Here is a 27,085-nt window from a genome sequence, read left to right as displayed (position 1 = left end):
GGTTAGAAACCAGATAAGTGCTGCTACTAACAAAAAAATGCTAATTTTTTTTTTCAAAGCTGGATAAAGTTGTATGTTTACTTTTATCTACTTTTGTTTCAATTGAACAGCCAGGGACACATTGAACTAGTATGCATTGCTAGCTGTTCAATAGAAGCAAAAGTAATTAAAACATACAACTTTATCGCAGCTTTGGAAAAAAAACCTTTTTTTAACATGTTTAATAGCAGTATTTCTCCAGTTTCCAGCTTTGAATAACAAGTAATTTAGGGTGGGTAACTTCTTCTTTTTTTTTATTTTGACCCTGGTAGGCCCAGAACGGGTGGGATCTTAGGTACCTGGTAAATGATGAGAGCATATGGTCCGTATGCACAAACGAGCTAGACCGGGTCTAAAGTTAGACCTGGTGTAAATGGAATTTAGTTCCAGGAGAAAGGACATTTTCCTTGACATTTGCTTTAAAAAGTTATTTTGTATTATATTATTTTAGAACTTTGCATTTAAATGTTTAGAATTTGCTAGCTACTCTAGGAAGGAAATAAGACTAAAGGACCATTCCTGATGGAATTAAATTCCACTTAGACCAGGTCTAACTTTAGATCTGGTCTAACTCTTTTGTGCATATGGACCTTAGGATCTATCTGCTGGTGGTAAGAACTGTACACTGGTAACTCTAAATGTCTTGATTGGGAAAAATCATCCTTCTTTTATAACACCCTAGTTGAATGGGGAATTAGAAAGTGGCAGAGAGAGGTACAATGTATGTACCCTGGGAGTTGAAAGAAGCATTAATTTGTTTAAAAAAACAAGTCTGTTGTACAAGTGGGAATGTTGACAGACAGACCACTACTTATGCTCTCATGGGGGCTGGACTGAATTAACCCAAAAATATTATGAAAGTTGATACATACAATGTATTATGTGGTCTTGAGATAATGCAATTAAAGTGATAATAAAACCCGAGCATCTTTTGTTTTTAAATTATTATTATTATTTCTTCTTTAACCTGGGACACTCAATCAGTTGTAAACACAATTAACCACCTGTTCTTCCTTGAGGCCCAGGGATCAATACAACATTCACATATCATAATTATTTTAGGCTTTAAAAATACTACATACATTCAAATACACAATATTAAAATAGCAAATTTAGATAAATATAATGCTTACAAAATAAATCATATTACAATGTAAATTTACAACATGTTTAAAATACTATTAAATATACAATATCTGCCTGACATAATAACAGAAAGGCAACTGCAAATGAAGGATATCTCATCAAAAAGTTGGTTCATTATGGTGTGTAAGACAATTTTTGTTATTATTATTATTATCACAAGATAAGTGTATTTCATGATTCCTAGCATCCTCTTTATGGTATATTTCAGCAGATATCCACAAAAAAAGCTTATTCACAAAATTTCTGTTGATTCTGATTTTTGCGAGTTATGATTATTAATGCGAGTATAAATGTGATTAAGGAAGAACATATAGCCATCTTAATTTAATAGTTCATCTCAAAGCCCCGTGCGCATTAGTAAAATCGCCCATGTTTTGTGTGTTATTCAGTTTTTTCAGTTGGTGTTTTTTTCCAAATTAACCTCACGTCTGAATTGCCAGATGCCAAAATAGCCTAATGTAAATCTCAATAAAATTCTTCATCTTGACCACAGTGAGACCTCCTTGAGAGATGAAAAGGTGGTCTATTCTTGTCAAAAAGCTTATGCCACAGATAACAAAAAATTATAAAAAAAAACACATTCCACATTTATAGGTTTTAACTTGGGAAGGGCTTTGAGACAAACTGTTAAATTAAGATGGCCTAAGTACTGACTGATCACCCTTCAACAATAGCTGCTTCAAGTGAACTATAAGTATTTTAGTTTAGATATGATATATGCAATACCCAAATCTTCATTCGCAGTCATTGTTTTGAAAGTCATGTTGCCTAAATACATTGAAGGACATAAAAGGGGAAAAATGATCATGCTCTGTGGAAGATTTTGACTTGGCAATCTGTAATATCTACCACAAACAACTCCATGCCATCCTGTCTCAGTGCAAGTCCCCCAGGGGTATTAACCTGTGTGGTAACACAACCTAGATAGTTTCCTTCACTTGTGTATCTGAATATACCTGATGGGTCACCTTTTGATCTATTCCCTACAAAGATCTCACCATGTCCACAGCAAACACAACCAGGGCTCCATTTCTTTACTTCTGGAGGAGACTGTACTGTTCTTACATTAGAGCCAGTGTATGTCATTAGCTCTAAACATGGTTCTTGTTTGTGAGAACACACTATTTCTCCTTCAGAGGTAGCTGCAAGGCGGAATGGTTTGGTTTCTGTTGGAAATTTGGAGATGAGAGACCCATCAGCATTGTGGATGGAAATAGTGTTATTGACTAACCCTGCTATGATTTGATCATTGGCATCAATAGCTACTGAACTTAGATTGGATATGTTACCACTGGTATCATAGACCGAAACATTTGACAAATATTTGCCATAACTAGTATGGAATTGTAGGCCTTGTTTGTCATATCCATTAGCTACTATATATTTGTTGCCATTAGAAACTGCCACACCTGTTATTTTAGTACAGTCATCCATAAAAGAATATTTGACTTGGCCATCTCTTGAAAACACCTTGACGCCTTTCACAAAACTAGTAACAACAATATCCCCATCATGATTAAGGCCAATTCCATCGGGTTGTTCCATTTCTGTTATGGCAAAATGATCAGCGAGTTTCCATCTCTCCATTTCCAACAAGTACCCAACAGGCGGGACAATCATTGGAAGTCTTTTAAATGTTAATCGGCCTAAGGATTTATTGGGTGCTACAGGATCTGTCCAGGACAACTCATTCAGCTTCTTTGATAGGGTGGAATACTTGTAGGTTATCATGAAGTCTGACGTAGAAGCATTTGATGCTAGCTTTTCAGCCTCTGTCATCTTACCTACTTCTGACTCCAGTTCTTTTATTTTGTTTTCTATATCCTTGACTCTATTTTTATATATCTTTTCAATCATACCTATCTCCCTGTCAAATACTTGGTCTACCTGACATTTGTACTGTTCCTTACAAGATATCAATTCAGTTTTTGTTTGTTTCATGGTATCATTAAGAGTATCTAGTACTAGATTAGTGTCCCTAATAGCGTCTTGAAACTTGTCTTTGTTGTCAGCACACTTCTTCTTCAATCCATCTATCAAGTCTGCTTGCTTCATGGCTGCTTCTTTTATGGTCACCCTCTCATGCTCAATAGGACATGTCTTAAGACTGATGCAGTCCATGCAGACTTGTTTGTCTTCCGCCTCACAGTAGTACCTTACCTGCTCACCATGTACTTCACAGACTCTACCTTCAGTGGTGACTTGACCTGACTGAAGCTCTTCAATGGAGACAATGTGATGGTCCTTCGTGAAGGCATTGTGGTAGGTATGACATGCTTGACAAAGACCTTTGTTGCATTCTACACAATGAACCTCAGCTTCCTTTCCACATACATGGCATGTTGAATTTTGCATAGGCTCTGCAGACTGAATGAAATAAATGAAATCAAATTTAGATAGTGAAAATTTTAGTCAAGAAATGCACATCTAGGTGTTTTAATGTCATACATATGAAGAGAGTTTGACATGTTTTCCTTTTGTTTAAAGTTTCCTACCTTCTTGTCCATGGTTTCTTGTAGATTTTGCACAAGGAAAGGTCCTGGAAATCCTCTGATTCCTTCTTTAGGTACAGGTGCTGATTTCTTACAAGCAGGGCAGATCACTTGGGTCTTGTCTTGGCTATCGTGGTGCCACGTCTCCAGACATTCAAAACAGAATGCATGCAGGCAAGGGAGGCATATAGGATCTTTTAACTCTGCTGAGCAGATGTAGCAAGATAGAAGATTCTTCTTGATCTTCTGAAGAACAGCAGCTTCAGCCATCCAATCTACTTGGGTATTGTGATGTCTTTACTGTATGTGTTAAGAAATTATTTTGGATATTGTGACTTACAAACAAGCTTACTTTGGAACATGCCTTCAGTTTTGTTCACAATCAACAAATGATGCTATCAGTATCACTCTGTGTGTGATTCTTTCATTAGGGTAGGGATTGTGTAATAATTATCTCTCAATTTCAAAATAGCCTGCCAAAAATCCTTGTCCTCCTCCTTGGCATGCCACCCCCCTCTCAGCTTGCTAAACTTGTCTGCCCCGTCCCTCTTGGCTTTTTAAGAAATCTTGTCCCCTCCCCTTTGCACATGCAAGAAATTTTAGGAACCCAATTTGCAAACCTTCAGTGGTATATGAAGATTTGATGCAAGCATAGCAAGCAGGAAATTGTGCATATTGAAACATTTCCCATACTGTTTTCCTAAGCCAAAAATCTCTTGCCCCCTCTTTTGACTTGCCAAAAATTGCTTGCCTCACTGCCTTTATTTCACATGGATGGAAAATCTATCTGTTTAGACATTGAGGCATGTTTGTATTTTAAATACCTCATCTAAAGATGTTGCAGTTGTAAAGATTTACAATAACAGTTACCCAGACAACTCTTTCCAGTCTTTTTCAAAACATGTTTTAATATAAATCTTAGGCAGTGAGAGCGAGTTGGCGCAGTGGTAGTTCTCTCGCCTTGCACCACTGAGGTCCCAGGTTCAAGCACAGGCCGTGCCCAAGAACTGTATGTGCATTTGGTTTATCCCGATTCCATGCTCACTCTCGCAGGTTTTCTCCGGGACTTCCGGTTTCCTCCTGCTTTCAAAAATTAGCGATTAGTTGTTTGGTTATTAAAAAGCCTTCCTTCACCCAATGGAATTTGGGGAGCTGCACAGATAATTGGTGGATGTTACAATCTAAGTGAGGATAGGTCTGCGCAAGATTATTCGGCTGCAACTGGCCTATAGTTGACGCGATCTGATTGTGATGATTTGCCATGGCAGCGAATTTACAGTGCTTTGAATCCTTTAAGACCTAGAAAAAGGCACCATATAAATCTGAAATTTATTTTGGTCACTTTATTTGCCATATTTTAAAGTGGTCCAAAACACACATACACATCATCAACATTGGGGGAGATGATTGTATGGTCCATCCCAAAATATGGAGGGAAAATTAATCCCCCACTCGGATTTACGCCTATGTTTGTAACTCCTTCTCTTAAATTTGTAATTAACAGCTCACCATTTTGTGGACTCAGATTTACTTGATAGTTTTGCAGTGTGGCTGTGTTGAATACTGCTTGTGTTTGCTGGTATCATAGACTACTTTACTGGCATGTTCTATACTATTTTCATGTATGAAAATTCACATCAATAAACCATTTCCTTATTCTCATATTTAAAAGTTTTTGAAAGTATTTACATTTACTTACCTTTTTGATCAACTTATATTGTTAGTATTATGTGTAGACCTGTATCCCATAAAGAACTTAAACATAAGTTTCTGAGCCATTAAGTTTCTGAGCCATAAATTGTGTCCTTTGCTTCAATCATGCAACACAAATTTGATGTTTCATGTATATATAAACTACATTGCACGTACTGAACTGTTCTATAAATGATAGCATCCTGAATTTTCCCAAAGGTTATGAACCCAGTGGTACTGCAATTATACTGATGTGCACAAAATACATTCAAGCTATCAGCTTTCAAGCTTGCATTAAACTAAACATCTGTAGATGAAATAATATTGTGTACAGTTCATTTATACAATGCAAATCAGCTCCTATTCAATAACAATAATAAGGGGCTAATTATGAGTACTCCAGGGGATATAAATATCCAAACAGCATTCCAAAAAATTCTGGCCCCCCCCCTCTTGGCCTGCCAAAAATTGCTTTCCCCCCTTCTTGGCTTGCCAAAAATTGCCCCCCCCTCCTTTTTGCTGGCCAAAAAATTATTGCCCCCAATTTGACCCTCCCCAGGGCTCATAATTATTCTACAGCCCCTATGTGAATTATTTAATGTTCTCTACTTCAATTAAAGCTTCAAATAAAAGTTATTAATTAATATTAATAAAAGTTATAATTTTCCAGCAAGCATCATTTGTATGCGTATCTGCATCAGCACAACATCAATGAAAGTACATACAATGTACTCATCAGTGCATGTTTTTTGTTGTTTAGTATTTTATTTACTGATCATATCTGCATGGGTACAGAGGTCCATGATTTGTAGAGAGTCCAGCTCTCATAGCGAGTCAGTGGACATCACTCAAGCGCATGAATAGAGAGTGTTCATTAAATACCTTGGGGAGGAGGGGCTCATTTTTTATATAAAACGTTTGTTTCCCCTCCTCCTTCATGAGCCTAAAACTTTTACCCCCCCCCTCTTAATAATGGAGCTAAAGCTTTTTTCATCATCCCTGCTTTAATATTTGTCTCTTGAAACTTTTTGACCCCACCTACCGGCCTACCCATAACATACTAGTAATAATTACCTCAAGTCACAAGTCACAGGTTGTACATCTAGGCATGTCCAGAAACCTCGCACCTCAGGCTTGAGACTTTGCATGGTATTTTATAGTTCGTCAAAGCACATTACTTTAATTTTGTAAAAGTCAGCATTTTGAGAAAACGTAAGGACCTCCTCTTGAGCAAATCTGGCAATATTGTTTAAAACAAGGATGCATAGTTGATTGACATAATACAGAGCTGTTTCCCACCTTCATTACAGGTAGCACTACAGTTCCCTGATGAACTGTTGGGGGATTCAGGAGCAGTCATCAAAGCTTTAGAAGAAGGGACAACAACCAAAATATTTGTGCTTGCTGATACATCATATGGAAGGTGAGTGAGTACTAAGTTACCAAAATTACTCGGATCAAAGGCACTGCATACGAGCACCACCTGAAGGCAGTACCAGTGGCGTAGTGTCATAGGGGCAGGGTAACATGCCCCCAATCATTTTGAAATGAGAAAATCCCATAGAAAAATTGCATAAATAGGACCCCCAATCATGGTCGGTGCCCCCAAACAGGATGACTCAAGCTATGTCACAGGACAATACTTAATACTTTGTACGCTAGCCATAGGCTCCAACATAAATATTGAGAATATCAAGAGCTAACTATCTCAAAAACCACTGAACCAATACTGTACTCATTTTAAAGCATTTTCATGCTGATTCCAAATATTGGCATGAAAATGAACAGTTCTGAAATTGTTGAAAAAGGTTCATTAAGGGATTGTGCAATAATTATGTGTACCCCCAGCAGGGTGGTGAATTCTCAAAGTGGTCTGCCAAAAATCGCTTGCCCCCCCCCCCTTTGGCAGTGCCAAACAATCTTTGCCCCCCTTTTGACGTGCAGAAAACCTTTGCCCCCCTTTTTGGGTGTGCCCAAAAAACTCCCCCCCTTACACACAAGATTTAGGGGAACCCGAATTTAAAACCTTAAATTGTCTTATCACATAATGCAAGCGCAGCGAGCAGGAAATTTTGCATATTTGAACGTGTTCCTAATGTTTTCCTACACCTCTTTAGGGCATGATATAGAAACGGTGCCCAAAATATCTGTGCCAAAATCGCTTTCCCCCCCCTTTCAACCTGCCAAAATGCTTGCCCCCCCTTTTGGCCTGCCAAAAATCTTTGCCCCCTATAATTCACCACCCCCCGAGGTACACATAATTATTGCACCACCCCTAAGACAAATCCATGTACTCTTCTCTATATTATCACTTGATTTCTTTAGGAAAATATGTTGATATTATTTAGATGGCCTGCTACTTACCAAATTCGTCATCAAGTTTTCTACCTATCAATTTTTTTTTTTATGTCAAGCATATCTAGGCATTAACAGCTCAAATCTAGGAGATAACATAAAACTTCGGCCAGGCACATGTGACCTGGTGAAGGGGGACGCCATAGATAGCTCGTCGGGGCATTTTTATAGGACAGGCAAGTGTAGCCAAGAATCAGGCTTATTACCCTGATCGGAACCGACTGTAACAATGTTTTTTTATCATGAGTTATCTGCCCGGCCCGCCTTAACCAGATGAGCCATGGAGAGAGCAGATTAGATATTTTGTTGATCCTGCAGGGAATTGAACCCAGTACCTCTCACACCAAAGGCAAATACCTTAACCTGGGTAGCCAACAATTGGGCTTTTTAACCTGATCGGAACTGACTGTAACAAGGTTTTCTAATATGGATTTTGTTTTTGGTCCTGCAGGGAATTTAACCTAGGACCTCTTCACCAAAATCAAATACCTAAACCAGTGTGGATGATTTCTTTGTGTTTCTTTGATTAGTTGTTGTGTAGATGAGATAGCATCTCAACATGCCAATGCAGACTGCATCATTCATTACGGCAGTGCTTGCCTAAGCCCAACATCTCGTCTCCCTGTACTCTATGTGTTTGGACAACAACCAGTGGATGTAGCACACTGCTATGACCAAATAACAAAGTGTTCTCAGGATTCAGAAGAGCCAGTGTTGCTGATGTATGATGTTGTGTATGCACATGCTATTGGTAAGTAAAAAATGTTTGAGGTGGTCTTACTGGGGGTACTGAGAATTTGAAAGTTGACCCATTAATATACCAATTTTTCAAGAAATTGGGACCCATTGTTATAACAAAAGTCAACATTGTCAGAACAGAGTTTAAATTTAATACAAATTGTCTTAGTTTATTTTACTTTTGCCGCAAGTTTTGGGGAAATTTCAGAAATTTTGGTTACATTGAGGCAAAATTGGGCTATTTTAGAAAAAGGACCAATCCATATACCCAAATTGGCCTAGAAAACGAGGTCAATGATATACATGTACCAAAAGGCCAAAAATTTGCTGTATGCTCAATTTGAAAGTCAAAACCCAAAATTTTTTGATGACTCCGTGGCATCTAAAGCAGGAGTATTCAATAGGTGGTCCGCAGACCAGATCCAGTCTGTGGACCAATGGTGGTATATAGCCCATGAACAGCTCTGAAATGTACAGTATACATAGCAAACAAAGATCTTTGAAATTAGATTGGCCCTCCATGGCCCGCAGCCAAATGTAATTGCAAACCCCTGATCTAAAGGTTTGTACGCATGCCCTTAATCAATATATTTTCTTTCACCCTTTGCAGATGAGCTGGAAAGGTTACTTCATTCAACGCATCCCGGTGTTATTGTGTCAAAGGTCAATGCTTCTCCATCAACAAGCTCCAACTCCTACAGGGCATCAGATGCTGTCAAACCAACTGCACTTGATGATGAACATACCTCCAAAGATTTATCCCAAGATAAAGATAATAGTTCTTCCTTGTTATCTAAAGATAATATCACTGACAGTTCATTATCTGTAGATAATACCGCTACAAACTCAGCCTCATCACAGTGTCACTTTGGTAGGACTTTCACGCTAGCTGATAATTGTACCATTGATGACTATGCTGTGTTTTACATCGGTAGTGAAGGTAGAACTCTTACCAACCTTATGATGACCTTTAACAAGTGTCCATTTTACACCTACGATCCACGAACACAAATATATCGTCGAGAGACTCTAAATGTAAACAGAGCCTTAATGAAGCGATATTATCTAGTTGAGAAGGGGAAGGATGCGAATGTAGTCGGCATCGTCGTGGGGACATTAGGCGTTAGAGATTATCTAGCCGTTATCGCACATTTGAAAGAGATTATCAAGAAAGCAGGCAAGAAGAGTTATACTTTTTTAGTTGGGAAACTCAACGTTGCAAAACTCGCCAATTTCATGGAGGTGGACGTGTTTGTGTTGGTATCGTGTCCAGAGAATAGTCTCTTAGACAATCAGGAGTTTTATAAACCAGTGTTGACTCCATTTGAGATGGAGTTAGCTTGTAATAGAGCAAGAGAATGGACAGGAGACTATGTCACTGATTTCAGACAGATATTACCAGGTTAGTGGGGTGTGTGTGTGGGGGGGGGTTAAAGAGGGGGCGTATGTGGATATGAGCAGCGAGCGCATTGGGAAGGTGTGTTCAGACAAGTTATAATAGCATACCTGCCAACCATTCCGATTTTTAAACCTCAAAGTCGGTAAAAATCGGGGCTTTGCCCCTGGACCCCCGCCGTTACGAGCTCGGTCGCACAAGTGCTCCCTCGCAATATGTGTTCCACTTTTGGTGTTTCTGGGGTTGGCAGGTATGTAATAGTGCTTACGCCCATATCATGAGATGGAAATGCACAAGACTGCTATTTATAGTGTATGGTATGTCAATAATATACTTCTCAACAAAATTAAAGGATCATAGTCAGACCTGAAACTTTTCCTCTTTTTAGCGGATTTCATCTTTTTATGTTGATCAAACACGTTTTCTTTTATTTTCAGCCCAATTTGAGCCAATTTTTCTGCTGTTTTTCAGCTTTTTTTAAAGCATTTTCAGCATAAGTTTTTCACTAAAGGTTAGTTTCAGGTCTGATACTTATTTATTAGCATTTTTGAAAAACAGTATTAACATTGTAAATCAGATGAGTGTGAATTCATTCATTAATGGTCAGGAAACAGAATACTTGCACTACCAAGTATTGAAAGCACATGACACTGAAAACCTCTTTGGTTAGCACCATGAGAACAGCAGAAAACGAATGCAAATCAGGATTGTCTGATCCATAATTTTGTTGAGGAGTGAATATCATATATTATGTGTTTGCATGGGTGGAATTGTGTTTTAGCCACCAAGCTTTCATTGAAGAGGTTCATCAGGTCTGTTGATTAGTTAGTTAATTATTATAGGTATTTGTAAAGATCAAAGTAAAATTTTTAAAAAGGTGTAGGCCGTGTATGTGCGGTGTCTTGTGGTTCTGAAATCACATAAAGCTGGTGGGTGGTGGTCCCAGGCACAGGAAAGAGTCATCCCTGTATGTGCATGTTAAGTGACAGAGCTATTCAAAAAGAAAAGGGAGATCATCATAGGTCCCAGGATCATGTATAGTTTCAATGATTAACTATGCATGTAAATACAATGTGATAATACTCTACATCAGGTACAGCACAAAGATAGGAGGAAGAAGAAGATAAGATAATGAATGGGGAGAGGGGAGGGGCATGCAATGAGACATTTCCTTTATCCATGTATCATGACATTATCTCAAGTAATTTTACTGAATTCTACCTCCTATTTGATTTCTAAACAATTTCTATCCTCTTTTTATCCAACTACATATTTAGGTGCTTCCAAGCATGTACCGCTACCAGCTGACAATACCCCATCAGAAACTGATGTATCTCTCATCACTGGGAACCTGAGAACACTGGGAACTGATGATGACACAGAATCATCAGTTGGTGATGCCAAGGCTGTTGTGGCAAGGGATAACATGGCTATAACAACACACAGTAGTGCTGGTAGGTCATTAAACAGAGTACTGGTTCTATAAAGGGATATATACAGTCTTTTTGTCATCAAAGTAGATTTCAACTTCAATATCCTTAAGGGGGTACTACACCCCTCGATAAATTTTTGTCTCTTTTTTTGCATTTTTTCAAAAACTAATAACACACTGGTAACAAAAGTTATGTATATTATAGGGGCAAGGAATCCAATTACTACACTGGAATTTCAGTGACCCAAGACAAGCGGTTCGTTATTTATGATAAGAAATAAGGTACCACTAGATGTACCTCATTTCCCATCATATATACTGAACCGCTTGTCTTGAGTCACTGAAATTTCAGTGTAGTAATTGGATTCCTTGCCCCAATAATATACATAACTTTTGTTACCAGTGTATTATTATTTTTTGAGAAAAATGCAAAAATAGTGTAGTACCCCCTTAAATGAAAACTAAGCATTTAATAGAGCTTTTCAAACCAAAAAAAACTAAAATCAATAAACGGAATAATAGAAAATGAGACCTGCTCTCATGAAACTCAGGAAATAAATTGTGATTTAGAGATACTCTCCAAATTTAAAATGCGATTTTGTCTGGGTTTGAATCTAATTGGTGAATTAGTATTTTGGTTGGGATTTTGATTTTCCAAAGGAATACAATATTTCAACACAAAATATCAATTTTGGACATTGACTGTTCTGGTTTCTCCTGGAAGCAGTCTACATTATCTGTGACTTAAATTCAGTAAAAACGGAGTTATTTTTGGCCATTCATTTCAACACTCCCAGTTTGGTATTACACTTCCAAATAGAGCTTAATATGTGTTCTAGTCTTTACAAACTGTTTTTGACAAATTAGTTCAGTTCTGCAATTTCCTGGAATTGAGAGTAAATTTCACAGAAATTGACACATCAGGTTTAGTTGAAGGTTGAATGACCTCCAATTAATATGAATCATGTGTTTCACACAGATATTGTTCATGATTTCCCACAAAACAATGAAGGAGCTATCGTGTGTTGGTATTTTTGCGAAATTCATTCCTCAAAATGTTATTATATGACAAAAATTCAAGGGGCTGTGCAATATTTATGTGTACCCTGGGGTGGGGAATTCTCAAAATGGTTTGCCAAAATTGGTTCCCCCCCTTTGGCCATGCCCAAAATCCCCCCGCCTTTTTGATGTGCAAAAAAATCTTTGTCCACCCCCTTTTGATGGGCCAAAAATCTCCCCCCCTTTATACATGCATGATTTTAGGCAACCCAAATTTGCCTTCCTAACGTTTTCCTAATATGATATAGTGGTGCCAAAAACATCTGTGCCAAAAATCACTCATCCCTCCCTTTCAACCTACCAAAAAATGCTTCTCCCCCCCCCCCTCCTTTTGGCATCACAAAAATATCTTTCCCCCAATATTTCACCACCCCGGGGTACATGTAATTATTGCACCCCCCTCCCCCATGTGTTGTTAAAATTTGCAGCTTCTGAAATTCGTGAAAATAAAACCTTCACAAAAATTACTGCTTCTACAGTAGTATGTGTCACAGCTGTATCATATTAATTGTTTTTTCTTGGTATTAATTAATTAACACTTTTTAAAGCTAATTGAACTAGTCTAATATACACAGGATTAAGAAGAGCATGGTAAAAACATTTCAATTTCCCATAGATATTTATATAATGATAATACCACCAAATAGACCACAATTGTAATCTGTTTTGATATTGTATTACTACAGCCTGTCTCAAAAAAAATTGTGCAAGTGAAAAGCGCCCTCTTTGGCAATTAGAAAACACCCATGTGACGTGATGCTTACATCAGCCTCAAGAACACAGTCTTAGCTCTCAAATACCGTTTGTTCTGTTCAATTTGCTCTTTTTAATCTCGAGATATGTTTAGTTAACAACGAAAGGGTAAAATCACAATTGTGCCACTTAATACTAGGGAATAGGGCTGTACATGTAAATCAATGATAGCTGATGTTGATCGTCTAATGCACTCCCCTTCGGGCTCGTGCATTAGACGCATCAACACCAGCGTCGATGCGATATTTTGTCTAATTTCATTAATTTGTCAAATTTCATGAACTTGTCAAAGTTCATTAACCTAAAGTGTGCAATATTTGTTTGTCTTTTAACATGTCTTGAATGACAAAGAGAACAGTATTTACCATGGTAAAATCATTGACATGCACATGTATTTAATTTTACAGCAGAATGTGAAATATTTATTTATCGTTTAATTTGTCGTAAGTGGAAAAAGAGAATCATTATACCTTTATCATGATAAAACATTAAAAGCAATTTTGTATTGTTGTGTAATAGATGCATTATTTTGATTTTACGAAGGAACTCTTGATAAACTTGATGCTATCATTGATTTACATGTACAGCCCTCTTCCCTAGTAAAAGTGGCACAATTGTGATTTTACCATTTCGTTGTTAAGTAAGCATATCTCGAGATTAAAACAAGCAAATTGAACAGACTAAACGGCATTTGAGAGCTAAGACTATGCCCTTGACGTTGATGTAAGCATTATGTCACAATAGTATTTTCTAATTGCCACAGAGGGCGCTTTTCACTTGCACAATTTTTTTTGAGACAGGCTGTATATCAGCACCCTAATAAATAATAATAAGATTATTGCATAACTCACTTTTAGCCTAATTGTTATTTTCCTCAACTCCCCATGTATGTAATTTATACCACAGTAAATGACCATCATGTTTCAAAATCAGTTAAAAATTCATACAAAACATAGCAAAGAAATTTGTTTATATTGGGCACCCTATTTTTTGTCACCTTGCTACATGCCTGAATTCCACCACCATGTGTGTTGTGAGTTGTGCCTTGTCAACATCGCGGAAGTACACTCTCATCAAATGTTTACTTGCAGCAATTTACTATTTACTTTCTGAATGCAACACACAATTTTTTTCATTGATCCAGGTGAATACTTGGCTGGTAGATCATGGCGTGGTCTGGAGCAAGATTTGGGAAATACACCGGTGACTAAAGCTGTTGAAGGAATGAAAGGAATCGCCGCTGGTTATGCTAATGAAACTGATGAAGGCACACAAGTATGAAAAAAGCTAGCTGCTGGTACTAAGGCCAAAATAATGGTTTGTCTCAAGAACCGGCATGCATAAGTATGTGACGACGATTCAGCGCATTAACCTATGTTGTTTCTTTTACACAAAAGTTAAAGACACTCATTGAGCACCAACAAAAATATTTACGAAGCCCATCGTAATGCCTAGTCATTTGCACTTGCAGTATAGTACATAAACAGCACAAACCAAGCAACCAAGCATGCAATTTCTTTTTTTCTACAAAAAATAGCATTTGCCGACAAACCTTTTTTTTTTTTTGGCCTAGTGCAAATACTGGATGTTAATGTTAAATGAACATGATGAATAGACTATTTAGTGATATGATGAAGGGATACTAGAATGGGGAAACGATACCTGATGGTACTTATACTATGATGTAAAGACTATTGAATGACTGTTTGAATGATTATGCATGTAAAGCTATTCCAACTACAAAATCTTTATTGAAAATTATTATACTTAGTTCTTTGGGTTGAGAAGATGAACAAATTTTAATCTTTACCCAGTGCAGCCAGTACACATAAACATGTTTAAAAAACCCAGCACATCTGGCTGGATTCGAATCGGCAACATTCGTAGTACTAACAACGCTCTAACTAACTGAGAAACAGAGGCACGTTGGAGAAAAGCAGAAGATGTAAGTCTGTATGTATTAGGTTTGAATGATGTTCGTTGCATTCCTATTTATAGAAGGTATCAGAACTGCATTCGAACCTAATACCTATAGATTTATATCTTCCGCTCTTCTCCAGCATGCCTATGTGGCTCAGTTGGTTAGAGTGTCGTGCTGGTACTGGAAAGGTTGCCGGTTAGAATCCTGCCAGATGCACTGGTTTATGTTTTGTTTTTCAACGTTTGTGTGCGCTCCGCTGGCTGCTCTGAACAAAGATTACAATTTGTTTGAGGTCTTGATTACTACCATTCATGGACAATCTAGACACTATGGACCATAACAGCCTCATCTCAATGGCATAGTTCATCAACCTTAATTAAACACTCATAGTGCAAAATTTAAGAGTTTTTGTACCAAAGTTTTCCAAGGTCATTCAATGAATGTACAAATGTATTGGGGTTAAAAAAAATTGCCCTGATACGCAGTATTCAGACTTTTTATTGTACGTAAAATATTGTATGTAACATATCTACGTTGTTTAATCTATTGCCATTCTATTTCCAATAATGTTTAAGTTCTAACGAATGTTTGATGACGTAAAATCGATAATATATTTCTGCTAGATATTATATGTAACATATTATCGATATTTCGTCATCAAACGTTCGTTAGAACTTTCCATTACTGGAAATAGAATGGCAATAGATTAAATAACGTAGATATGTTACATACAATATTGTACGTCTAATACTCGGAGTCTGTGGAGCGCTATAGATGAGCATGTTGTGGATTTGTGTAATGAAAGCAACCATAGCCATTGAAGGAAGGAAAGGAATCAAACTGGTAAACAAAACGAAGAGACACCGATATGAATATAAGTGAGTTGCGGTTACTATTTATATAAATAATGCAAACTTTGTAAATGTGACTGATTTATAATGAATGATAGATTAAAGCAATTACAACTCACAGATTTCAAAACTTGTAAGATCTTGACTTCTACCATCCTAATAATTGTTCAAGAAATAGAGAAATGAATACCTGAATACAAAACCCACCCAAGTCTATACTAAGGCCAAATTGAGTTAAGCATGGGAAATTGGAGCTTATTGAGCATGTGAAATCCAGCATGTATGAAAGAACAACCCAAGTCCAGGACTTCAGACTTGTCCAGGGGTTAAGTCAAGGAAAGTGTGTGGTTTATATTACATTAGCCATTTTGAAGTATGGCGTACACAAAAGGAGGGCAGTCTTCAATCTGGGTAACGAAAAGGCTAATGGCAGTGTGCTTATCAACATCATGCATGTGTGCTTTATCGTCACACCTAATACAGTTTAACCCAACCTATTGACCACATAAATCTAACTGAAGGAATTAAATGATACACATTTTTCCTTAGTTTTCTCAAAATCACTTTCCATGGACTTGGGTGGGTTTTGTTTTCTGCTATTCAAATATTTGGCAAGGTGTACTGTTGCTACTGTGAAATCCAATATGGCGTTTCTCTCAACTTGCGATGAGACATTATTATATAGATAATGCACAAGAAAATAAACAAATGCAGTCAATTTATTGAACAAAAGTTGAGCTGTGCTCTCTTTATTTAAGTCTGTTCTCCTGGCCACAAAAAATATCCTTTAAATACAAATCATCATGACACTTACTTATCATTTATAGCTTGTGTGAGAAGCTTCAATCATACTTATTTTTAAAAAAATCAATTTTTAACTGTAATGGTATACTCTCCATTCCCATTTGCCCACAGGCAGATTCCCAAATTGTGACAGTGGTTAACTCCAAGAGAACTACCTGCTGATTGGCCAAAATGAATATTGTGTCCAATTTTGAACCAATCAAGGAGGGTATTAAGAAAATCATCTGCAAATGCAAGTCTGACCTTTAGTCACAAACCAATCAGTAATGCTGTTAGATGACCAGTAGTGTCCAGGGGGTTAACTATTAAATTATATCTTAAAACCAATTAATTATTGATTTTTGGTATGATTTTTTTTTTTCAAACTTATTGTTAATAAAATTAAGTTAACTTTTGTATATATTTACAACTTGGTATTTGTGCCAAAACAATAATATTGAGCTCTTACATGTAATGGGATATTCCCAGCTATGCACCCATTGGAAGACGTGACCTTAATCTTCCACACAGGGGATGTAGATTTCAAATGGAGTCGCCCATTCAGGTAACCCCATTTGAAATTCACACTTCCTGTATAGAAGATTATGGTAATGTCATAGGGGGCGTATGGATTTCAAATGGAATAGCCCAAATAAGTTAGCTCAAATGATGAGGCAAAATTTGTTTCTAAAATAACAATGAAAGTTTCAATCACTCAATGTTTCTGAAATTAACATTTGTCAAATATTCCACGGTTGATAGCAAGGTTTCTCTACCTCTACTACTTGGGCAACCACTGCCACAAAAAAACCAACGGAAAGGTGCGCATAAGTATATAGGCATGAAGTCTTACTTTCCTGAGCAGTAATGTTGAGCGATAATAATTACACCGATGGTAAATGATACAGTGAGGTGCTACTATAGTACTGTAAACTTGAGAAATTATTAAAACAAGTTTATTCAAATCATATAATCTACCTCCCAGGTGAGCATCAATTTTTCTTTGTGAATTGGTTGAAATGTCACTATCATATTTAATCATTTTCTTACTTTGTTTTAAATCTGATGAATGAATGATGCTCAGCGGTAGACAGATGTATATCCTTTAGCTACTGAAAGTGTGATTGCCAGTGGTGTCAATGAGTTCATTCATGCATGGTGTATGCACATGTGGGCATATACTGTGCAATGTGTGAACTCCTGCATATCACAGGCAAACATACAGAGCAGCTAATGGACATATGTCTATCTGCCACTGAGCCAATGAATTTCAAATTCATGCATCAATTGTTGTTAAAACCATATTGAGAGAGAGAACAATACATTATCAACCCCAACAAAAAGCAAATATAACTGTTTTGTTGATGGTGATGACAGATTGCTTTCTCTTAATTTTAACGATTGGCTAAAAGCACAGATGAATAATTTCACAATTTTACAGTCTACTTTAAACCACTGAAGAAAAGCTTGAACTGGTTACTAAAACTTGGTTATTCTTCATATTTATCTTGATCATAATGGATACATATTGGTTAATGATGACAAATTTGGTTCAATTTGCATCTTTCTGAAAGGTTTAGTGATCTTTAAACCAGATATATTTTCAGTTGTTAAATATTAAGCTACATAATTTACCCCATAGCAATCCCGATAAGACAACTAACCAAGGTAAAATCACTAACCAAACCACAGACCTAACCAGGATCAAGTAATTGCAAACCAAAGTTAAGGAGCCACTAGTACATTAACCAAAGTTATGTAACCAGTTCACTTTTAACACGGAAGCACTAATCCAAACCCTTAAACAATTACTAGTTTTCAAGATATAAAAATAAAACACATTCAATGTTTATCATGGAATGAATGCAAATGTGTGGTTTAACACTTTAATTTATTAATCCAATTATATTCTGGGCTGATAATATTCACTTGCAATTAGGAAATTCTTGGCACTAACCGAGTCTTTTAACCTAAACTGGGCTATTACAGTTGTAATCCCTACACCCCTTATGGAAAACATGACCTTAATCTCCCAAACAGGGTGTAAATTTCAAATGGAATCACTTATTCAGGTATCCCTATTTGAAATTCACACTCCCTGTGTGGAAGATTAAGGTTATGCCTTCCATAAGGGTTAAGGGTTTTAACTGGAAGAGTCCTAAACTTGGTATGTGTCATTCAACTTTTCCCTGACCAGAAATTTTCCCTGACCAGAAAAATTAAGTGCTGAGATAAAGTTCTTCCATTTATTATTATTGCTGGAACCAAGTTTTGATATGTTACAGAAACTCCCAGATTTTGATTTAAATCAATCTCGCTTGTATTTCCTAATTGCAAGTGAACATTAATCCACCACATACCAGGCTTAATTCTGATGATGCATCTATGACACTGATGACAATTTTATTGAATCAGACGACAGCACTACTCAATCATGTTGTAAACCAGACATGAGTTATTGGTGATTTTGATATTATTTCAACTGCTGGGGTAGAGATCTGCTGAGAATGATTCTGAAGTGTCAGAATCTGGTAAACTCTTCAAAACTTTGTACAAATGTTTCTCACTTATTGGGGAGATAATCATCTGTACAATAAACCAGGATGCCTGGTCTAAAGACAGTGCAATGCTTAACTACCCTTGAAAGCAGTGAAGCCACTTATTACCATTCAAAAAGCCTGAAACTGATGAAGAAACCTTTAAATTTGGAAAAGCCTGAATTCAGGTTAAACCCCGAACAGTGGCATTTCTGTAACCAAATTACTTAGGGATGAAATCAAAACTCGACCAGCGGTTGACTGCCGGTTCCGTCCGGTTGCTATTGTTCTAACCCTTAAGAATGCAGTCTCAGCAAATTTCTATCCCAGAGTTGTTCCAAGCTGAATTCCTTGTGCATAGTGATTCAAGTCATAATATTACTAATTTATTTTGACAATAAATACACACTGTGCCACCCTAAGCAATTGGATGGGGTGAACTTTGAACGAACATGGTTATTTATATCAACATCTGTTTCCATTGTGTGCTTACTTCAGTATCATTCCTATCTGATTTCACAAACACCTGTAACCCATTATATAGTAGGCAAGATCCACCCTTCTGAACTTATATCCAATGACATCATTCCAGTTGCAATCCATGGAATGGCACAATGAAGGTACACCAGGGTCCTAGTTGACCAGAGGCCAGGCTTTAGGCATTTCTAGTGCCTTTGAGATGTTTGTGAAATCAGAACCAATAGAATGAGTTAAATTTGAGTCTTTTAAATTTTATTTTGTATTCACAAAAGAAGATAAATTAACTTGTAATTTAACACTAAAATGGATAGTTGTCTAATAAAGGACTCGGAGGAGCCACTATGGTGAATAGTAAGTTATTTTCCCTCTTGTAATACTGAGCTAGCATTATGTTACAGTTTAAACACAATCGATCAGTATCCCCCTATATCCAGGTGGGTTTTTTAACATGAAATTTTCCCCAAGTGTGATTTTAATTTTGTACACCCTGTACTTCTATATTCCAAAATAAGACTTCAAATTTTGCACACCCTGTAACAAGGCACTACACAGCACAGGACAAATAGAACAGTGTCAATATCAGAAAAAAAAAAATTACAAATTGGTCATTTCCAAATCAAAAACAAATAAACCAAATCTAACATTCAGCCAATCAAGCTAGCTAATCTAAGGGTTAAAGGTCACTTCCTAAACCTGGTTAAAGATCTGTGCAAATCTCAGATGCAGCACTATCTAAATAATAACTTCACAATATACAGTAGAGGTTGAGGAGCTAAACATGTTACAGTAAATCTGTTTAATATTATAAGTGAGGTCAGCAAATGGTTAATCCAGTTTAATGTTGAACCTGTGTAATGGCTAATCATCAAACTTATTAACCATGGTTAACCAGTTTGCGATGATCATACTTTGAGGCAAACCAACACTGACCTAACTCATTTATATTAAACATGCTGAACTGAAGCTAACCCCTGGAACACAACCCATCACAGTAAACCTGTTTAACTTTTGTTCTAACTTGTTTAATTTCTGCTTAAACTGGTTTAACCACAGTACTGAATTTAAACTAATCCATATTTAATATTCATTAGGTTAACTTATCAGAAAGTAAACCAGTTTATTTTATATCCATCTCTGTAACTGAAAATATAAAATGGTACACAAAAATAACCAAATGATAAATGGACAAATTTCATAAATAAGCAAAATGAAAAAAATTATTTTATAGAGCATTGGTCAAAATGTATACAAATATAATGTGTCTGAACTTACAAACTTAGAAATATTTTGGTATGTATGTTCCCAAATGAATGAGGATATTGAAGTACGGATATTATAAATAAAATTCGATGGATGCATTTGTACTACATACTACAAAATTGATAACTTAAAAGTACAAAATAATACAACAGAAAAGACAAAAATTAATGCATTGGCTGGCTAGACTAATACACAGACAAAGACCTCATGAATATTCAACATATTCAAATAAATTTGGATGGAAATGATTGCAACCACAATTTAATTAATTAATAATACTCTGTTCATAAACTTGGACTAAGTACACCCTAAAAAGAAAAGTTAATCTTTTGGTGGTTTTACTGAAATTCTTAAGTGATATTTTATAAACCAACATTTGGTCTACAGAAGGATAGATCATGGTACTATCCTTAAATAACGAATACATTGATGTACTTAATCATCTTGACAGAAACGCCAGTTGCTGTAGTTCATAACTGGGGACCCACTTTTACTTTTTTTTTTTTTTTTTTTTACTAAGTGTATGGTCAATCAAATTTGACTGAAATTACAAGATATGTGTATGAGCTATTCCATTTAAAATCCACACACCACCTGTAACAAATTTCACTGACATTGCAATTCCAATCTTTCTCCAGAGGGGTGTGGTTTTCAAATAGAATAGCCAGTTACAACTTGAGCTATTCCATTTCAAATCCAAACACCCCTGTGGAATATTTCACTGACATTGCAATTCCAATCTACCTCCATCAGAGGGGTGTAGTTTTCAAATAGAATAGCCTGTTACAACATAACCAATAAGATCAAACTGCCAATTGACAAGACCCAAATAGAATCCCTGTTGCATGACCCTCCCACATCAGCCAAAATCTTTCCAAAACCCACCCAATTTCACATGGTAATTACCAATAAATTTTAACACCCATATATTAATCTACCCTCTTATAACCCAATCCAATCCAGCATGTCAAATTACACAAAATCAATACAATTATCATCACCCTTAATTTGCACAAATTTAGAATTAATGTAGATTTCAGAATAAAGCATGTACTTAAAATTTAACCTCTTACATTTGGACAAAATTGACCATTTCTGACACACTGGATTGGAAACGTATTGCTGTAAACATACCTAACCTTTGACCTGGGTCATTGACCCTGGAAAGGTTAAGTGTGAATCTTATATAGACCAGCAGAGAATGTCAAGTGACACTTCCAAGATGGATGTGACCCTTGACCTTCTGGGGGTAGTGTCTGAAGAAGGCTGGCAACATGGAATTGAAACATTCAATGGAATGTTTGAAAATGGGTTGAAGGAACTGAAAAATATAAGTTTGTGAGTTTAGTTCACGACTTTTTAAATAAATGTAAAAAGCCAAACAAGTTTTGAAGTCAACCTAGCTATTGAGTCTGAATTTTGTTTTTCCAAATGTGTTTAAAAAATAAGGTATGCATATATTCTGATGATAAAATAACAGCAATACAAATCTTGCCATTCCTTCATTCAGACACACCCCCTTGGAAGCCACCTGATGTTAATTGGCTTTGCATGACATAATATGGAGCAAGAATATGTCATGACTAAACATACATAATTAATAATATAATATGTTTGGATGCACTTGAAACAGTCTGATGGACTTTTTTTAGACATATGAAGCAGTCTATCTTTTGGACACAAGTCCACATTATATGTGCTGGGGTAGACTTGCATAAGACTTGTGTGGGTATGCTATGATCAGTTGTACCTGGCATAGATTTCTAGTACACTGCTTTGAAAGTAAGAATTTAGCAAACATTGATTTTTACAAAACTAGCCTGTTTCAAGAGCATCCAAACTTGTTGGTCTGAATCAGTTATGTGATCGCAAATATCAGAAAATAATGAGTGTAATATTTCTTTTAAAATCAGCTGACAGTTGAGGGGGATGGGAGCTCCATTTGAAACAAAAGGTATCACATATCTGATTCAGGATATACACAACTTTTTTAGAATAAGAGTTGTTGACCGGCTACAAATATCACACACACACACACATATAATATGGGCTAATCCATTTAAAGTTCACACTCCCCATGTGGAATATTTTGGGACTATCTTCCACAAAGGGAGTATGAATTTCAAATGGAATTAGCACATTAACCAACTCTATTTGAAACTCACACTCCCTCTGTGGAAGATTCAGGTTGCATGGAATTCAAATGGAGCTGCCTAATGTGTTCATTCCACTTGAAATTCATACTCCCTGTGAGGAAGATATTTCCAAAATCTTCCACAGGAGTATGGATTTTAAATACAATAGCCTTTTTTCACTCACTCTCTCTCTCACCCTTTCTGCAAGATACTCGGACTTAAAGATAAATGTTATCCAAATTTGTGTCCAATTTCTAACATCAATTTAAAGGGGCATTCAGAGATAGCCTACACAAAGTACTCCAAGAATTGATCAATAAACACAAGTGAATCTGATCGCAAATTGCTTTTTGATATAAAGACAGCTCAAGTAATCCTTCTGCAAGTCTTCATTGGTCTGCCGCTGCACTATCTGTTAGCATAATACATTAAACAGTTTCTGAATTTGGTTGCCTTGCACACTTAAGAGTTTCTTGTCCCCCCGGGACAAAAAAATTCAACAACATCTCAAATAAACAGCATTTCCGACTTAAACATTGAAGGGGTGACAAAACTATATTGGTAAACATTCTAAACATGAAAAAAATCACAAGAGAGGAAATAGCGTAGCTCCGTAGATATAATCTCTGAATGCCCCTTTAACTTAACTTATATCTGTAAATTTTTCACTTCATAAAGAACATATTTCACTGGACAACAACCTTAACTTGAGAACATGTGGTAGAAAAATACAATTTATAAAGCATCTTAACTCTTTTATGTCCCAAACCTTAAATGACTTAAAACAATTAACAATTTTAATTGCAACCTATTTACTTGGGGGGATCGTTTTTTGATCTGGCCCCACACGCACACTCACAGTCTCTCCCTAACATACAAAAAAGTTGAACATCACTGTTAACAAAAAAAAAATAAGAAAAAAATTAAAAAATAAAAAAAAAAAAAATGCAAGTTACACTTACTTGAACAATGAAGGTACTTAATTAGAACACACACTGATTATCTCGGCCGTTGGGATTTCTTCATTCATGCCATTGCTATAATTACTGTTGCCATGGTTTTACAATTACCATGGAAACAGAAAGCAGCATAATTTGCCACTAGGTGACAAATTATTGTAACTACCTTAATTTTTTTTTGTAGATTTTTTTTTGTTCTTCTAATACCAAAGTGAAGAAAAACTCTTTTCTACATTTTTTTTAAATCTCGCAATAACGTAGTTTTGTTTGCTTTTTCATTTTTTGAAGACTTTGACGTTTTGAAGAAATCCCGAACGCATTGCACCATTACAGGTAGGAAATATTAATACATAGGCAATTCAATTGATGGCTTAACAACACCTGGAATGTTTAGTTTACAATTTTTAAGCTATCATTTGTTTTTGCTTTTGATTGCCAGGACACAAAAAAATTCTCCAAAGTTTTTTTTCTTGAATAAACGGTTGATCTTGAATCAAGACCACGCAACAAAACACCTGACCAATTGAATTACCTATTAATGCACTGATAATACAATGATTTCAAAGTCACATACAAAACATCCCTATTAAGAGATGGATTGGTCCAATATAGCTGTACTGATATCATGTTAAATTGGACTAATCCATTGGCAAGAATAGGGGGTAGATAAAGATATCTTATCTTAAAATACATATGAAAACATTTTTTAGAAGGAAAAAAACGGAAATGAAAAATATTCCCACTCGTTTTTTAGGCCCAATTCCCTTGAAATACAAATATAATACTGAAAAAGTAAATCTTTTGTTAAAACAATGATCTGTACTGAATGTGCTGTATTTTGTTAGCACAAACTTCACTTGGAAGATAACATGTATAATTTGGCAAAAAGAAGTCATTTTTTAAAATTAAATCTGACGAAAAGTTCTCACCATGTCAAATACCAGGGATCTGTGACCAAATTCAATCCTGTCATAAAACCCACACAAAACATGCTCATCCATCAAGACAATGTTCTTTAACCCCCATATACATGCACAGTTTTGCACACTCATAAAATGACCTTTACATGTGTTGGGTACAAAACACTGTACTCAACAAGTAGAGGTCAACTATTGAGCCTTGATTGTAGATATGAGGTTAACAAACTGTGTCCTAGGGATGAGACCATTTTGCCTTGATGATGATGTGGTCAATGCCTATGGCAGGATAATCACTTTTCTCTCACATTTATTACTTAAACCATGACCTCTTTTAGTTCCACAGTTTTTTTCATAATATTGTACATAAGATGAAAACAATACATTAGTAATTAAGTGAATGTTTTACAACAGTAGAAAAAAAAATCAAGTCATAAACTTTTTTTCTTTTTTAAAGACCAGGAGTACTTTGAAATTCTCAGCGACTTTGAAATGTCTGGAGCAATTCGTGTCATTTGCCAACTCCTTGCAATAATATGCTGCAGGAATGACACAATCCACAAGGACAAAGTTCTTCAACCCCAATGCGTATGTGTACTCACAACAGGATCTCTAAATGTCTTGGGTACAAAAACTCATACTCCACAACTTGAGTTCAACTTTTTAGGCATGATTGTTGCATTGAGATTATTGAACTATGCCACTGGGCGTGAGATGATTTGGCACATAGCAAATGACCTGATTCACTTATACAAGATGTCCTAAAAATCATGTTAACTTATATTTTATAAAACATAGTACACATTCATTAATGTTTAAAAATGTTTTAATTACATTTTTGGGAAACCCTGTATATGTAATATACCACTGCTCCACAAACTTCAAAGTCGGTATGAATTTGATGAAGTATTTACATGTATGTACAAGGGCAAAAAATAATGTACATTTTTATGCTCCTATACATGAGCTCTGGCGGCTGGATAGAGTAGCTACAGTTCATTCACAGACATGTTTTCTCATAATAACACTCACTTGCGTGGGTATCATTAAGGATGGTGGGGATAAATTTTGACCCAATAAAGGATGCTTTTGCATAATTATGCAGATTTGACAGCAGCTCGCACCCCTGAGATACATCCTTGGGTCAGCTGGTTAATAGTATGGATTTCTTGCTGGTGATTCAATCCCATCCAATACACAGGACCCATTTTGTAACCCTGTGGAACACCACCTCAAGTTCAGTATGATTACACACAACTAGTCTGTGATTGAAACAATAGAGCCTTGTAAGAAGAGCGTTTTGTCAGTGTCATCTCATATATACAGAAAAGTAGATATCTATAATTACAAATATATACATAACAAGAAAAAAAAAGCTTTTGATGCCTATTGATGACAGAAGTCAGTTTGTCAAGAAGCGGGATCGGTGGTTCTTATGAGCAAAATTCTTGGATCAAATTTCGCAGGGTATACATGTTGAATATAGAAAGCACCTACAGTAGTGTCATGTTCAGGGAATCACTTCTGGAGAAAGAAGTTTCTTCGGGTGACAGTTGGGGTGAATTTGTCCCAATGTTTTTGAGAAATCTGCATTTAAGGAAGAATATTTTTTCGATGAATATGTGTAGTATTATTATCACTTGTTAAGTTTTCAAGGTGCTGCTACCTAGGATATCCATCCTTCTGATGCTACAATAACATAGTGATGTATACTGAGACTGGGGGACATGTTCAGGAATCACCACCTTGTACCGTAATACAAATCTCCCGGTCCCTGCTACCGCTCTGCAGTGCCGCACGTCGTTTCGCAAGTGCAGACTCGCCCGGCGGTGAAAGCCCAAAAAATTTCCCCTTGTTGGTATTCCAATCTCCTTTCGGTTTGATGAAGATGGGTGTGTCTTCATCATCCTCTTCTTGCGGATGTTCTTCCTCCTCCACGGCTTCCTCCTCTTCTTTCTGTGCAACCAAGCGATTGCACAGGACGGCTTCTGCTGCGAATTGGCAGAGGTCTTTGGCACTGTTGTTTCTTTTCATAATGGACGGCGTCAACAAAGGAGTTTGTGGAGCCTATCAAAATAGAAAAAAAAATACATAAGTGAAAAAAAAATCTTTGCAAACTGTTTAAAACCTATTCCTTTCA

The 27,085-nt window shown here is 36.3% G+C and overlaps 3 protein-coding genes across 3 annotated transcripts in view; 1 reads left to right on the top strand and 2 right to left on the bottom strand.

Moving 5' to 3' along the window:
- The window catches only part of LOC140145693 (2-(3-amino-3-carboxypropyl)histidine synthase subunit 2-like), a 29,655-nt gene extending 12,923 nt beyond the window's left edge, over positions 1-16,732 (top strand). The window contains exons 3-7 of the mRNA XM_072167382.1: positions 6,680-6,792; positions 8,255-8,475; positions 9,073-9,864; positions 11,136-11,312; positions 14,247-16,732. Coding sequence (XP_072023483.1) covers positions 6,680-6,792; positions 8,255-8,475; positions 9,073-9,864; positions 11,136-11,312; positions 14,247-14,383 — 1,440 coding nt within the window. The 3' untranslated portion in view covers positions 14,384-16,732. The remainder of the gene's footprint in view (positions 1-6,679; positions 6,793-8,254; positions 8,476-9,072; positions 9,865-11,135; positions 11,313-14,246) is intronic.
- On the bottom strand, positions 439-5,523 carry LOC140145682 (uncharacterized). The gene is made up of 3 exons (XM_072167372.1): positions 5,377-5,523; positions 3,681-3,977; positions 439-3,552 (listed from the first exon to the last, which is right to left on the bottom strand). The coding sequence occupies exons 2-3, from the start codon at positions 3,945-3,947 to the stop codon at positions 1,990-1,992; spliced, it is 1,830 nt and encodes a 609-aa protein (XP_072023473.1). The 5' UTR covers positions 3,948-3,977; positions 5,377-5,523; the 3' UTR covers positions 439-1,989.
- The window catches only part of LOC140145705 (MAP kinase-interacting serine/threonine-protein kinase 1-like), a 27,090-nt gene continuing 16,597 nt past the window's right edge, over positions 16,593-27,085 (bottom strand). The window contains exon 9 of the mRNA XM_072167389.1: positions 16,593-27,012. Coding sequence (XP_072023490.1) covers positions 26,677-27,012 — 336 coding nt within the window. The 3' untranslated portion in view covers positions 16,593-26,676. The remainder of the gene's footprint in view (positions 27,013-27,085) is intronic.

This window comes from Amphiura filiformis, chromosome 2 (assembly GCF_039555335.1).
Source record: "Amphiura filiformis chromosome 2, Afil_fr2py, whole genome shotgun sequence".
In the NCBI taxonomy this organism is placed as follows: Eukaryota; Metazoa; Echinodermata; class Ophiuroidea; order Amphilepidida; family Amphiuridae; genus Amphiura; species Amphiura filiformis.
This window is presented reverse-complemented; position numbering and strand designations above follow the sequence as displayed.